This window comes from Pagrus pagrus (genome assembly GCF_965226575.1).
Source record: "Pagrus pagrus genome assembly, contig: HAP1_SCAFFOLD_430, whole genome shotgun sequence".
NCBI classification, from domain to species: domain Eukaryota; kingdom Metazoa; phylum Chordata; class Actinopteri; order Spariformes; family Sparidae; genus Pagrus; species Pagrus pagrus.
This window is the reverse complement of record NW_028175035.1, coordinates 18,661-35,000: the sequence shown is the minus strand read 5'-3', so window position 1 is coordinate 35,000 and position 16,340 is coordinate 18,661. Positions and strand designations below refer to the sequence as shown.

Below are 16,340 nucleotides of genomic sequence, written 5' to 3'. Positions count from 1 at the left end.
CAGTCATTGATGTTCTTTTATTGATTTATTGATCGCTCATTTGTACATCTATTCTTACAAACAGCGTTGCTTAATCTAAAACACACACATTGAGTTGACTAAGTAACTTAACTAAACTACGGAAGCCTGGTGAATTCAGTTCAGAAAGGTTTTTCCTCATCAGATAATGTGTTGCTAAGAACAGAAGTGGAGGGTAAACATGATTTATTTTGTAATATTTTGATAATTTTCAGAACATGTTTAGAAACAAAAACATTTAGTGGAGTGTGTGTAATGTTTTTGTGGTAATCTGATTACAGGTTGATGTTGTGGGCGTGGTGTCCTGTTTGCAGTCCTGTGATGTCACGGTGATGTCGTCAGTTAGTCAGCGGTACCGTGACATCAGTCCTGTGACGCTGCAGGTGGTGGGCGGGGCTGTGAGCTCCAGTCTGTACTGTGGGGAGGTGGAGGGGCTGTCGGGGGGGCTGGTGGAGTCCTTCCTGGTGGAGTTTTATCGCTGTAAACTCTGTCAGTTCACCTGCGGCCTGAAGGCCTCCATCAGCAGCCACCTGCTGCACAGGCACCGCCCCCCCACCCTCGCATACCTGGATGGGGCCAACCGAGCAATCAGGGCTGAGGACAGAGAGGAGGCGGGGCTCCAGAGGGGGGCGTCGGCCTACCAGCTGGACCTGAACGGAGAGTCGAAGCAGAGTGACGAGGACGAGGACTTCCTGCTCTACAACATGCTCGACAACATGAGCCCGCCCACATGTGACATCAGCAGCGAGGGGGGGCTGCAGGTCGCACACACCTGTGAGGTGACACACCTAGTTTAGTTTAGTTTATTTATTTAGCACACATTTAAATTCAATGGTGCACGGAGGGAACGAAGCCGGTTGGCTTGTACATAAGTTCCACCCCTACAACAAATTACAACAAGACAAATTTCTATGGCTAACAAATAAGCATAGAAAAAATAAAGGAGATAAAGTGCATACATAATCAACGTTATATGAGCAAAATGAACAAAAATGAGAAAAAATGGAGGTAGACAAAGGTACAAAAAATTCATTAATTGAAATTAGGGCCCGACCGATATGGATTTTTTGGGGCCGATGCCGATTATTAGGGGGAAAAAAATCCGATAACAGATTAATCGGCCGATTTTTTTTTTTTATATAAAGTTTTAAAATTTTATTAATTTAAGTAATATATCTACATATTTACTTATTTTTTTTGAACAAATGGCTGCTTTTGAGCCTTTCAGACACTTCTACAAAGAATTAAACGCCGAAAAATAATTTCAGATCCTTTTTATTGCTGAGTCAGCAGCATATTAACATGACAACCATCCAACATTAGGCCTACAACAAGGCACCATTAGCTACTGCTCTTCACGCCGACAGGAAGACCGACTGATCATCTCAGTCATATACCACGGATTTATCATGAATCAAACTCGGACCAGAAAAGCGTTTAAATCGCTCGGGCCCTAATTGAAATCATAAAAAGACAGAGTAAGGATGTGGGATATGGAGAGAGCGGGAAATTCAAGAGAAGTTGAGATGTATTTTTAGCTGCTTTTTAATAAGTGAAGAAGAAGAAATGGATCTTAGTGAAGGAGGTAGTCCATTCCAAAACATAGGACCTCTGTAGGTCATATTAAACTGATGGTGTGATGTGCGGGTGAAGGGTAAATATAAAGTAAGATTATTACTGTCTAGTGCGGTGAGAATGTACATTATGAGTGAAGGTAAAGACATTTTGAAAAGTGACAGGGAGATCTTGGTTTCTGTAAATAAACTTGTGAATAAACAAATCTGATAGTTATTCAGTTTGTGAATTGGTAGAAGAGAATACTTTGTGAATAGTGGTGCTGACGGAGCATATCTGTTTGAATGAGAGATGAATCTTAAGAACCTCTTCTGAATAGTACATAATTTCTTAAGATGTGTAGGAGATGTAGCTGCCCAGACCATGTTACAGTAGTTCAAGTAGGGAAATAAAAAACTATAATAATGTTAAATGGGCAGAAGGATGAATGAATGGGCACACTTTTCTTAATATGCCCATCATCTTTGTTAATCTTTTGCGAACAAGGTCTATGTGATTTGTCCAATCAAGTCTTTCGTCAACTAATATTCCCAAGAATTTGGTAGTTTTAACTTGGATGATTTCTGTTCCATTAATGTTTAATTTAGCTTGCTCTTTGGGGTAAGACTTGTTAATGTTGCAAAAGATTACAAAGTTACATTTCTTCACATTGAGTGTTAATTTATTAAGTTGAAACCATTTGGATATAGAGGATAAATCATCGTTCACAGAATCAATCAAATAATTAAAATTAGTATGAGTTGCTATAAGATTAGTGTCATCAGCAAATACTACGGGAAGGAGATGTTAAAGATAAAGCTAAATCATTTATGTAAATCAAAAATAATAAAGGGCCCAAAATAGAGCCTTGAGGCACCCCGTGTAAAATTCTGGACTTGGTAGAGGAGTGGCCATTAAATGTCACATATTGTTGTCTATTAAATAAATAATTTTTGAACCAATTCAGGGCAATATCCTCCACACCGTATCTATTTAATTTGGCAATCAGAATACTGTGGTTGACAGTATCGAATGCCTTGCTTAAGTCTAGAAAGACCCCAAGGGCAAACTTTTTCTGGTCCATAGCAGTTTAAATAATATTAGTTAACTGAAGTAATGCATGCTCTGTAGTAGAGTTGTTCCGATTCCGATGCCAGTATCGGAAATGCCTCCGATACTGCCGAAAATGCCGGCATCGGTATCAGCGAGTACTGGAGTCCAGGCACCGATCCCATACCACGTAATTTATTAGCCTAGCTCCGTTAGCTCCGAGATTCTACCGGATACTGTCCGCTGCGTTACGGCTCCGACGGTTTGGCTCCGTTGTCCTCGTCCTTCAACCCCCACCAGCTGTGTTTTGAGTCCGCCACAGCGCAGCTCCGCCGATCAGCTGGAGTTACGAAACCGAGGAATTCCCGTGATGATTACATAATCACACACGACCGCAGTTACATGTATGTGTTATAAACACAACAACACGAAGTGTTCCCGGCTGAAGGATTAGAAGAAGAGCGCGTATTTGTCTCTTATTTGAGGTTTTTGTGCTTGTATCAACACGGAGTGTTTTATTTTGAAAATTAACCGGATGTCATGTTATTATTTCGTGTCTGACTTCCTGTCTGCTCTGTGCTGAATTCGGCTTTATACTGTTCTTTTTAAAAATAAATGGCTTTCATTTGCTGTATTCATTATGTTTTACAGAGGGTTTAACCTGAGCCAGGCCTCAGCACAGTGATGATCATATCACAGTCATGCAGGCGTAGTATGATATATATCGTTTTTTATAACACACTGGTATCGGTATCGGTACTCGTATCGGCCGATACCCACAGCATAAGTATCGGAAACGGTATCGGGAGGGAAAAAATGGTATCGGAACATCTCTACTCTGTAGAATGTTTTTTAAGAAATCCATACTGGTGATCATGTAAAATATTATTTTCTTGTTGGTGCCTCAATATTCTAGAGTAAACTCATTTCTCCAGTAATTTAGAGATGCATGGCAGGATGGATATAGGTCGATAATTTCCAAAATTGTCAGTATCGCCCGTTTTAAAAACGGGGATAACTTTAGCGATTTTTAAATCATGGGGATATTACCAGATTGCAGTGATAAGGAAAGAATGTGGGTTAAAGGAGAAACTAAATGATCAATGGTTTCTTAAATCAAGATGCTCTTTATACCATCGTGACCTGGGCTGAGTTCTTTAATTCCAGGATGAAATTATGGACCTCTTGTATCGTTGGAGGATCGTGGTGTTAAAAGGAGGATATTGCCCCTTAATAAAACTACAGGGGTTCTCACCGGCATCCGAGAAACTCGATGCCAGGACGGAGCCAACATTAACAAAAAAGTTGTTAAAGCCATTTGCTATTTCATCGGGGTTTGAAAACGTCCCCACATTCCCACACGTTAATGTTGGTGATGCAGCTGATACTTTTTTACGATTCAGAAAATGATTAATAAGGTTCCAGGTTGTCCAGGCCTGGATGAATTTATCTGCATAATACTTTTTTTTTGTTTTTCTTAGAACTGCTGTAAATTTATTTTTATATTTCTTATAGGTTTCAATATTCAGAGGGGTGGGATTAGTAATGGTTTCCTATAAAGTTTTTTTTTTTTACGGGAACGTTTCTTTAGATCTAAAGTAACCCATGGTTTCCCTTTAGAAGAATTAGTCTTAGATTTAGGGCTGATCAAGGGAAAAGATGCTTCTAAAGCAGAATTAATAAGTACTAAGAATAAATTATAAGCTGCATCAACATCTTTTAACCTGACAATCCGAGAATCCCAAGAGAGGTGACTGATGGCTGTTTTAAGAGAGGATCAATCGCACATACAATCTGGAATACCGGGAGATGATCAGATATATCACACAATAATAGACCGGAGTTGACTTCATAGTCCAGAGAGTTGAAAAGAATATTATCGATTAATGAGGCTGAAGATTTGGTGGTTCGAGTTGGCTTTGCCATTAAGGGGAAAAAACTTTTGGAGTAAAGTGTATTTAGAAAGTCAGTTGTGGATATCTGATCATCTTTAAGCAGATTGATGTTAAAATCCCCAAATAAGGCACACAATTTATTTTCCTTGTTTATATTTTCTAAAGTAGAATATAGTGCGTCATTAAACATGATTATATCTGAGTCGGGGATCTATAAATGCATCCGACTATAACGTTTTTTCTACCAAGTGCAATATCTATAAATACAGATTCCACATGCGTCGTAGCAAAGTCAGCAATCAGATCTTTTCTCCTGATGAAATTCTGAGCATTCGACACATACAGAGACACTCCTCCTCCTGTTCTATTATTTCTGCAGGAGTGAGATGAGTTATAATTTGATAACGGAAAAAGACTGAGAAGATCGTCAGTTAACCATGTTTCAGAAAAAGCTAAAACTGAAAAGGAGTGAGTCAGAGTTGGTAAATACGTTTTCAGACAATCATGATTTTTAGACAAACTGCGGATATTCAAATGAAAAGTGGAAAAAACAATGGGGTCTCCCTGATGACATAAATTATTAAACTGACTTTCAGAGAAATATTTGCATGACAGTTTTGCAGAGTTGGAGACAATAAAGTTCGCATCAGGATTAAAAAAAGTCTCGTAAATTCCATCATTGTCCGTTGTGCTTTCAAAAGGATTAAATGTCAATGTATTAGAGTCTGTGGGGGGAATCTCCCGAGGTTTGGAGGGAATGAGTTAGTGGAAGTCATTGAAGAAAAAAAATTAAGATAAAAAGAAAAAAGTTCTGCCGGTCTACCTGCGGCGCAGAAACAACTTGGTGATAATAATCCATTTAGAGTAGACACTGGTGATGTCGCGGTCCAAATCGATATTCGGTGTAAAGGATCCTCTTGTTTCCAGCCGTAAATCTACTGCAGTGATTGACATGTGGACTGTCATTTTTTTACGTACTGCTCCAAATCCTTGATCGCTCATACCGCCAGCACCTTTTCTTCCTCCGGTGTCGCTCCGGTGAGTCTTATGAAGACTGTACAGTTCCTTGTCCACGTTGCCTTGATCTTATTTTCTTTCTTGAGTTTGCGGGCTTCTCTAGCAATATCAGCGTTTTTTGTGTGAGGTGCTCATTCAGGTAGACACCGGTTCCCTTCAACATGCGTCCATGCTTCAGTAACTCGGTTGTGTTTTCTATTCACAAACCGTATTAAGATCGCTGGTGGCTGCTGCATGTTGGTCTGTTTTCGAGGGAGAGCGTGGCAAGCGGCGATGTGTTGGCTCTGGATGGGCAAGTTCCTGCTACCGAGGAGTTGAATGACCTGGTTCTCCAGTGTTTCCAACTCGGCCTTCAGCCGAGGCTGTGACGTTTGCATAGGAGCGGTGTCTTGTCTTTAATCCGGTGATTATCACATCATCAATGCGTTTCATTTCATCGATTCTTCCTTTAAGGATTTCAATTTCCCAGTCCTTCTCTTTGTTCTCGATTTTAAGACTGTCCACTTGCTTTTGGAGGCCTTCCACCTGTTCGACCAGCTTGATTATCTGTGTTTGCTGCGTGGCAATTTTACCAATCTCTTGTTGTAAGGTGCACAGGGATTGCTTAATTTCATCCATCTCTGCTTTTGCCTTTTTGGTCATACTCTCCTCACAAGGAAATTGTCTTGTAGGCACTCTTGAACTCCAAATTTTTAGTCACCTGACACACACACTGTGGCTGTGTCCAAATTCAGGGGCTGCGGCCCTCGAAGGGCATTTGAAGGCCAATTACGTCACAACGCCGTGCAGAGCTGTCCCAGTTGGAAGGCTCCTTCAAACACAGCCTGGCCTTCCCTCTTTTTGGAGGACGCACCGCTACTATCCTTCGCTGCCTCCCATATCCCAAGATCCTTTGCACACCGCTGCTCAGTCCCGAAACAGAAGAGGAAGCAAGAGAAAATGGCGACATCAAGTGGCGCAGACATGACATTCAAATTTCAGTAATGGGTTTATACTCGGTTTTTACTCATTTGAACATCCAACGCCAGATATGTTAAAGTTCAAGGGACTATAAAACTTCCAGATGTTAACTTTCAGTTAAAACACGTGACGCTGGTGATGCTGTGGTAAATATAGTTGTTATTTATCAGTGGGTTAATGTTTATTTTGTAATGTTGATGATTCAATTTAGATTTGACACATTTTGTCGTTTGTAGATTTGAACCAAAACAGACTTTAATGCATCTCTTCATTCACAATCGTGACGTAAGGGGCGGGAACATCTGGTGACGCAACCAGGAAATACTCCGAAGGCTGGACCGTCCCATTTAACAACGGTGGGCGCGTCCTTCACGGTCTCTCCGAAGGACGCGGCCTTCGTGGGCCACAAAGGCCGCATCCTTGAAGGATGCAGTCCCTGAATTAAGACGCACTACACACACACACAGATTTTCATTATAAACCAGAAGCAGTCTTTGTTCAGACAAACACACCTGAAAACACATCACATGACCGTCGAGCTGTAAACAGGATCTGAGGACAAATATTTATTGATCAGTATGAGCAGATGTTATTTTAATAAACACGTTGAATCTAAATGTTAGTTTGTCAGATCGAACCAACTACTCAACTTATGTCCTCTGTGAAGCGAGGAGGAGGAGGAGGAGGAGGAGGAGGAGGAGTCACAACAACAGGCAGAATGATGATCACTCTGTCTGACTGATGTAAATCACGTGTGTGTGCTGTGACACATTAACAGCTGTGAGTCTGACTCAACGTGAGAATTCACACCTGCTGTCATCATCCATCCTGAGTAATCCGATTACAGTCTATCAATTCACAGCTACATTTACCTGCATCTGAGTGACCACCATGATCTGATGTCACTTCCTGTCCTAAATGAAACAAACGTGTCCATCACTGAGACAAACAGAAAGAAGTTCATGTAGAAGAATTAGTCAGAGACAGAGTCTCCAACTCAACAACTCACTAAACTGAGACATTTGTTAAGGGAGTCTGGTGTGATGGTGTGGTGTCGTGGTTACTAGTTCATTGGTTGGATCAGTTTAACATGTCATTACATCACAGTGAAGCACCTGGAGATCAGACAGAGTGATCATTCTGCCTGTTGTTGTGACTTCCTCCTCCTTCTTCGTCTCCTTGTTTCACAGAGGACTTTAGTTTTGTAGGCGGTCGTTCAGTGTGGCCTAGACCACCTCTGAATGTAGTCGTAGTGATCGGATCTCAGACTTGGAGGTGAGTCAGGACGGATGTTGATACATGTCCTCCGTCCTGCTGCTGATGCACACGTCAGCTCTGATAAATCAGAAGGAGTGAGACCTCTTGTGGTCTGAATGTGAACAGAGAGCTGCTGCTCCACACGGACGCTCACATGTTGAAGTCCTGTAGATGAAGATGTTCATAGTCATCCTGGAGGTGTTTCTGTGTGTGCAGGTGAGCACTCTGTTCGAGGAGGAGGAGGAGGAGGAGGAGGAGGAGGAGTCCTCCATCTTCCCTCTGAAGGAACCGTCAGTGGATCTGTCCTGTCCCATTAACACCCCCGCCACCCAGGAGGAGATGGCACAGTCCGCTCACCTCATGTCTCTGGGACTGTGTCGCATCTCGGCCCCCAAACCTCCTCCTCCTGCTCCTGCTCCTGCTCCTCCTCCTCATCCCAGCACCTCGCAACCCGTCCTCCCTCCCCCCGATGATCCCCCCATCCTGTCTCAGTCCAGCAGCCTGAAGCAGAGCGAGACTTCCCCCCCCAGGCTGCTGTGTCTCCTGTGTCCCCTGACGCTGCCGACCAGGCGGCTGCTGGATGTTCACGTCCGGTCCCACCGGGCGTCCGGAGGGTTCGGCTGCGTCTGCTGCAGCTGGACGGCCAACAGCTGGAAGGAGCTGGAGCCTCACTGGAGGAGCCACAGCAACAGCAGCAGCAGGAGGAGGAGTAGGAGGAGGAGTAGGAGGAGGAGGGAGGAACAGGAGAAGAAGAAGAAGAAGAAGAAGAAGGCAGCATCGAGGCCGTTCAGCTGTCGAAACGTTCAGCAACAAACACACAACGCCTGTGATCAGCGTCACCACGGCAACCTCTCAGGTCAGATGACCTCCAGCTGAACTTTATAACGATGAAGAAACAAGAAAATAATCACAGTGATGATGATGATGATGTGTTTCCTGCAGACAGGTGGAGGCGCCGGCTGATTGGACGAGCAGGAGGGAAGGACGCAGACCGCACAGACAGGTAGACGGCTGAATGTCCAAACAAGACTTTTATTTTGGAAAGTTTATCTGTGTGTGTGTGTGTGTGTGTGTGTGTGTGTGTGTGTGTGTGTGTGGAGCAGCAGGTGTGAGGCTGGTTCACTGCAGGGTGTCACAAGACAACAGAAAACAGAAGAAGAAGAAGAGAAGGAGGGCTTCTGCTGCTCTCTGTGTCACAGGTAACTTCACTACCCACAATCCCTCACTGCACAGGTGTCAGAGGTAGAGTTGTCACGATACCAAAATGAGTAACCACGATACTACACCAGACAAAGTATCACGGTTCCGGGTATTATCGCGATACTGCAGCCTTTTTTTATTAGTATTATTTTTATGAACTGCAGTGTATTTGTACAAGTTATAAATACTTATTAATTACTTATAATGTTGTTTGGTGCATGATAAACATAACACTGGTGAAGTAGGAATTAGACTGAAACAAATATTTTAATGAATAACATTTATTAAAAAGTTAAAATTGAAAAAAACAAACAGACCACTGGCCTTTTCTCTGCGTGTTTGTGCGTCTAGTCATACTTGGACATCCTTTAACTCTTCACTCCTCAGCCTGTACACGGAGCATATAGCCTGATATTAGCCAATGAGAAAATAAACAGGGCAAACTAACCTGCTATTCGACGTATAAATCTGGGTGACGACACTGCAGGTGTTTTATGAGGTTGGATGTGTTCCCTCCTTTGGCTCCTATCCACCTTATTCCTGGGGTCGTTGCTGTAGAAACTATTATGGGTGCAACTTCCGGTTCTCACCGGAATTATTATAATATATATTATATTATAATATTATAGTATATATTATATATAATATTATAGTATATATTATATTATATTATATATAAAATATTATATAATATTCTTATGAATTATTAATACTTATTACTGTAGAGGCACTGATACGCCTCAGAGCTTTTCAGATTATTCATTGCCTCCCTGTCCGAAGCGACAGAGTTAAGAAAGTAGCTAAAACTGTATGTTATCTCAGGCCACTTCTTCACGTCACCCTCCCACCCCTCTATATGAGTAGGCAACGGGATTGTAATGTTGTCTCGTTTAAGCTCTAACAGCTGATGTTCCCACATGTTTTACCTCTCTAACCCTCATGAAAACCGGATTAGCGTCTACCGTTACCATGTAAACAAACGCAACCGGAAGTCGCGCCCATAATTCACGCAAGGCATCATGGGGGCTAGGAATAAGGTGGATAGCTTGGTGGCAGCGCCTGCACAGTGGACGGCCATCGTCTATTGCTTTACCGTCTGTGCCTTGTTTAAAGCCAAAATAGTTCCAAATGTGACTTTTGGAGTTTGTTTTTTTGAGCAAAATTAGTGGTGCCACTGACGCCGCCGCCGCGGCAGACTCGCTGCTCGGGCCCGGTGCTTCTGCCGTGGTGAGTGTGTTTTTGAAGCGAATTTCTATCGAAGCGGAGCTGTCTCCATGGAGTTCGTTCTTGCCGGCAGAAACACACGAACAGCCAATCAGCTAACAGACGGGCGGACCCAGCGTGCGGAAACAGCCTATCATATCCCCGGACGTCACCAGTAACAGGCAAGCAGCCAATCATTCAGCAGCTGTGTAGTTCGGTTGCAGTAGTTGCCATGTGGGTTTGTTTACAAGGGAGTAGCATGCAGTGAGAAGCCGAGAGGAAAGTAGAGGCGCCGCTATGTAGCGGAAACTGGCACCGGTAGTATAGTAATCCACGGTAGTACCGTCGTGTAGAATTTCTAGTATAGTAGGAACCGTTACGATTTGGCACTGCGGGGTACCGTGGGTATCCTGCGACTCTAGTCAGAGGGCTTCAGGACAAACTGAACATGACAGGAATGTGATTGGCTGCTTTAACTGTGATGTTTGTCTTTACAGGAAGTTCTCCACCAAACTGACTCTGAGGCGCCACCTGGGCGTCCATGGAGGAGAGAAGCCGTTCACCTGTCCACACTGTTCCTACAGCAGCAGACTGAAGGCCTCGCTGCTGCAACACCTGAGGACACACACAGGTAACACACACCTGAGAACTAGGGGTGGGCGATATATGTCGTTTGCGATAATATCGTCATTGTTGTTTTGACGATGTGCAAATTTCCATTATCGAGTATTTAAGTGACTTCACCAAAAATAGGTTGAAACGCACGCGGAAACTCCTCACATCCACTTAACACACGGTGCAGCAACGCTCTCTACTGCATGGCAGGATTCGCCCCACCCCTCGACCTCTTGCCTTCGACCCCTGAACCCCGCGACATCTCATAACAACAACAATAATGGCGGACTACATGCCCGTGTTCGTGTTTCTTGCAACTTACTCGCCTTGTAGTCGAGTGTTAGTCGCAGCAGCAGTTCGACCTCATTATCGGTCCACACAAACGATTCTGGTTTCCTGTTCGGTTTCTCCGTCTACTGTCTGTTTGTTTACAGCACGCAAGCTAGTGCTAGCAGCGCCTATTTTGAATACAAGTCCTATGGGCTTCAGCGTTCAGAGCGCTAAGTGCCTTCAGCGGTAAAAAGACGTCAGCGGAGACGTTTTTTTAGCGCAGCGCTCTGAGGCTTCAAGTTGAAATCTGTTCAACTTTTAACACCGCTGGCCGCTCGGAAAATGAGTTTTTGAGCGTTAAAAACGCGTTTGGTGGACACAAGCCCAACTCAGACAATTCCAACCACATTTTAAAGGATATCGACTGATTATCGTTATCGCCAAAATATTGAGATATTATTTTTTGCCCACATCGCCCACCCCTACTGAGAACACACACAGGTAACACACAGCTGAGAACACACACAGGTAACACACAGCTGAGAACACACACAGGTAACACACACCTGAGAACACACATAGGTAACACACAGCTGAGAACACACACAGGTAACACACAGCTGAGAACACACACAGGTAACACACACCTGAGAACACACATAGGTAACACACAGCTGAGAACACACACAGGTAACACACACAGGTAACACACACCTGAGAGCACACACAGGTAACACACAGCTGAGAACACACACAGGTAACACACACCTGAGAACACACATAGGTAACACACAGCTGAGAACACACACAGGTAACACACACAGGTAACACACACCTAAGAACACACACCTGAGAGCACACACAGGTAACACACAGCTGAGAACACACACCTGAGATCACACACCTAAGAGCACACACAGGTAACACACAGCTGAGAACACACACAGGTAACACACACCTGAGAACACACATAGGTAACACACAGCTGAGAACACACACAGGTAACACACACAGGTAACTCACACCTGAGAGCACACACAGGTAACACACAGCTGAGAACACACACAGGTAACACACACCTGAGAACACACATAGGTAACACACAGCTGAGAACACACACAGGTAACACACACCTGAGAACACACATAGGTAACACACAGCTGAGAACACACACAGGTAACACACACAGGTAACTCACACCTGAGAACACACATAGGTAACACACACCTGAGAACACACATAGGTAACACACACCTGAGAACACACACCTGGTAGCACACACAGGTAACACACAGCTGAGAACACACACAGGTAACACACACCTAAGAACACACACCTGAGAGCACACACAGGTAACACACAGCTGAGAACACACACCTGAGAACACACACCTAAGAGCACACACAGGTAACACACACCTGAGAACACACACAGGTAACACACACCTGAGAACACACACCTGAGAGCACACGCAGGTAACACACACCTGAGAACACACACCTGAGAGCACACACAGGTAACACACACCTGAGAACACACACCTGAGAGCACACACAGGTAACACACACCTGAGAACACACACAGGTAACACACACCTGAGAACACACACAGGTAACAGCTGACTGTATGTTGTGTGTGTGTGTCCAGGTGAGAAGCCGTACAGGTGTGCTCAGTGTCCGTATGCTTCTATAGACCGCAGCTCTCTGCTCAGACACAGCAGAACTCACAGTCAGGAGAAACCATACAGGTGTCAACACTGCGACTACTGCAGGTAACACACCTGACACACACACACACACACACACCTGTGGTTTGTTCGTTTCTTCTCTGATTGGTTATGGTCTGCTGCTGAGTTGTTTGGTTGCCGTGGTGACTTTAACTTCCTGTATTTCTTACTGTCTCAGTATCCAGAAGAAGAGTTTGGACCTTCACGCTCGCCGTCATCACACTGGCGAGGTGTTTCCATGCCAACAGTGCGAGTACTCGAGTCCAGACCGTCAGCTGCTGCTGAGACACATCCGCAGACACCACGCCCCATCCCAGCACGCCACACTGTAACCTCACAGGTGATCAGATGCCCTGATTGGACTAGCTAGCTAGTGGGCCAGTTCACTTTGTCCACTTTGATGATGTCACAGACTGTTATTGATATCTGCTGGTTGGATTTTTCTAATTAAAGTAAAAAAAAAGTGATGAAACTAAATGAGTTTTGTGTTTTTCAGATGAGTCAGAATGTTTCGGTCCACAACCCTTAAAAACCCTGAATCAACCCTTAAAAACCCTGAATTAGGGGTGGGCGATATGGGCAAAATTTGATTTTGGCGTTAACAATAATCAGTCGATATCCTCCGTCTTCCTCGGCATTGTTTCAAGAATATCTGCGTCCAGACCGATCCACTGAAAACGCTGTAGTTTATATTCCAGGCCTATAGGTGGCGCTTGAAATTCACCAAAAACAGAGAAAAAGAGACGGAGCGTACACAAAAAGCTTGCGCGCTGTAAACAAACAGACAGTAGACGGAGAAACCGAACACAAAAGAAGGCATGTAGTCCGCCGTTGTTGTTGTTATGAGACGTCGCGGGGTTCAGAGGTCGAAGGCAAGAGGTCGAGGGGTGGGGCGAATCCTGCCATGCAGGAGAGAGTGTTGCTGCACCGTGTGTTAAGTGGATGTGAGGAGTTTCCGCGTGCGTTTCAATGTTTTTGGCGAAGTCATTTAAATACTCGATAATGGAAATTTGCACATTGTCAAAACAACAATGACGGTATTATCGCAGACGATATGTATCACCCACCCCTACCCTGAATCAACCCTTTAAAACCCTGAATCAACCCTTTAAAACCCTGAATCAACCCTTAAAGGATAACTACCGTTTTTTACAACCTGGACCTTATTTCTAGCAAAATATATGATCATGTACTCACCCAGATAACTTTGGTGTCATTTGAAGTCGTTCGGACGAAATTAGATCCAGTGTAGCGCCGATATATCCATATAATGCGAGTGATCGGGGCACCGAAGCGCAGCCTCTATGAGCATTATCTGCCACGAAACTAGTTCATTTCACCAATATTTTGTCATGATACGCTCGTGCTATTCCCCTCTGAGTCCGGGTTCGTCTGTTATCAACATCCGGGGTCTGTAGGTTGACCTACTACCTCTGACCTGGAAGTAGTAGCTGCTACTGTAGCTGCTACTGCTAGTTTGACCCCGGATATTGATAACAGACGAGCCCGGACTCAGAGGGGAATAGCACGAGCGTATCATGACAAAATATTGGTGAAATGAACTAGTTTCGTGGCAGATAATGTGTTATATAGAGGCTGTGTGTCGCTGCCCCGTCACTCACATTATATGGATATATCAGCGCTACACTGGATCTAATTTCGTCCGAACGACTCCAAATGACACCAAAGTTATCTGGGTGAGTAAATGATCGTATTTTATGCTAGAAATAAGGTCCAGGTTGTAAAAAACGGTAGTTCCCCTTTAAAAACCCTGAATCAACCCTTAAAAACCATACTCTGTAGTCTGTCTCCCCTAGGTCCCTCATTTTTGATTCAGGGTTTTTTTAAGATCAGGTCTCAGGGTTTATTCTGGGGACACAGAGTCCGTTGATATCGTTGTCAACAGAAACTCCCCTTCACGTCTGTGAGCCAATCACAAGAGAGTATAGTTTGCGCTCCAGGAAGTGGATTACTGCTTTAACTTTTCATGAAGCTGCTGAACGTCTTCATTAGTTTATTGTTGACTGTGAGAATGTAGAAGGTGTTGAGATGTTCTGACCATCAGTCAGCTGCTCTGTTTCTTCTTCTGCTGTTATAGATGCTTTCAAATGTTTTCAGTTGCTTCTGGCTTCACTATTAATAAGAATAGGTGTGAAATAGTGACAGTCTTTTAATAGATGGTGTAAAATATCTGGAGTCACAATAATCGGATCTACAGATGGAAGGATGTCTCCAGACTGGTGGTTACAGAGAGAGCTGACTGTGATGGCTCCTGTGTTACTTTCTAAGGCAGAAGGTTCATCTAGATTAGTGTTTCCAGCTTTGTCTTTATATGTTGATCAGAAAACATGTACAGCTGTTGATTCACTCTTATTTCAAAGACTGAGTGTGTAAAGAGGAAACACTCACACTTTCAAACTATTAATAGTATATTTAAATCAATCTGTTAAAACATAGTTTGGTACATAATAACGCCCCTTGGTTTTTATCCCCAGTTCTCTGTTTGATAAATGTGCTTTAAAGTTTTGGCCTGTTAAACATGTAAACTTCCATAAAGGAGCCGTGGACACATGGAACCAACACGACTCCTCCCCACACACACACACACACACACACACACACACACACACACACACACACACGTATCTAATGGATCATCAACATGTTGTAAACAGAAATAACAGAGTGGTACGACCAAGGTATTGTGTTTATTTATGAACTTCTAAATGATGCTGGTACAATGCTCATAGCTACCTATGAAGAATTCACCCAACAAAGAGGATTAGTAATCTCTCGCTCTGTGAATAATTCAAAGTTTACCTACTAAAGTGCTGTCTCTAATAAAAGCATCTCCTCTGTTCTCAGGAATGATTCCTGCACTGTAGCTGGTGGAAGCACTTTAGAGGAACCTTCTTGTAATAATGCTCATATCAGGAGTGTTGTTACTTCTGCTCAGAGTCAATGTCACAATTCCTCTCATGGTTGGAGAGCGATGTTTCCTCACATCAGACTGAGTTTAACAGATAAAGTTAAAGAAGTTCATATTAAACTCTTACATAGATACTATTCCTGTAATGAACTCCTTAACAACTCTAGAGCCCATGTGTCCTCTTTATGTTCCTTCTGCAAAGAAGAGGTTGAGTCTTCTTCTCATGTTTTATGGATGCCTCCGTTCTACTAACTGTTGGACTCACATGTCTTTATTAATTTGGGTCTCGTGGGGTCCTGGTCACTATTACAGAAGCTATGGTCTTATTTTTGACTGTTGAAACTAATAATAAGGAAATGAATGATGTGATAAAGTTGCTGTGTCTGTTGGGTAAATATCATATTCATAAAGCCAGATTTCTTCAATATATTCCAAATTAAACTTTGTTTTATGTTGAACTGAAGACTTTCTATGAATCTGTCTGTAAAGTACCTAAAACCAAAAAAGCTTTTAGGACATCCAGCCTGTTGAACAATATTGTGGACCGGGCTGACAGGTAAATATAGCTGCTGCTATATTTTTTTCATTTGTTTCCCTCTCTGATCTAGTGTTTACATAATGTGTTACATTACATGTGTTTTTGTCT

General features: G+C 43.4%; 1 protein-coding gene across 3 annotated transcripts in view; it reads left to right on the top strand.

The window, feature by feature from the left end:
* LOC311254132 (uncharacterized protein) overlaps positions 1-16,157 on the top strand; it is a 17,348-nt gene extending 1,191 nt beyond the window's left edge. Inside the window, exons 2-9 of one of the 3 annotated variants that reach the window (XM_084384533.1) lie at positions 300-797; positions 7,968-8,607; positions 8,694-8,754; positions 8,855-8,950; positions 10,652-10,785; positions 12,687-12,810; positions 12,944-13,105; positions 15,631-16,157. In XM_084384533.1, the coding sequence (XP_084240659.1) occupies positions 351-797; positions 7,968-8,607; positions 8,694-8,754; positions 8,855-8,950; positions 10,652-10,785; positions 12,687-12,810; positions 12,944-13,097 (1,656 nt within the window). In that variant the 5' untranslated portion in view covers positions 300-350 and the 3' untranslated portion in view covers positions 13,098-13,105; positions 15,631-16,157. Of the gene's footprint in view, positions 1-299; positions 798-7,967; positions 8,608-8,693; positions 8,755-8,854; positions 8,951-10,651; positions 10,786-12,686; positions 12,811-12,943; positions 13,628-15,630 lie in introns of those variants that run through there. The other 2 variants (XM_084384534.1, XM_084384532.1) reach the window with 2 other exon arrangements.
* Positions 16,158-16,340: the final 183 nt, after the last annotated feature.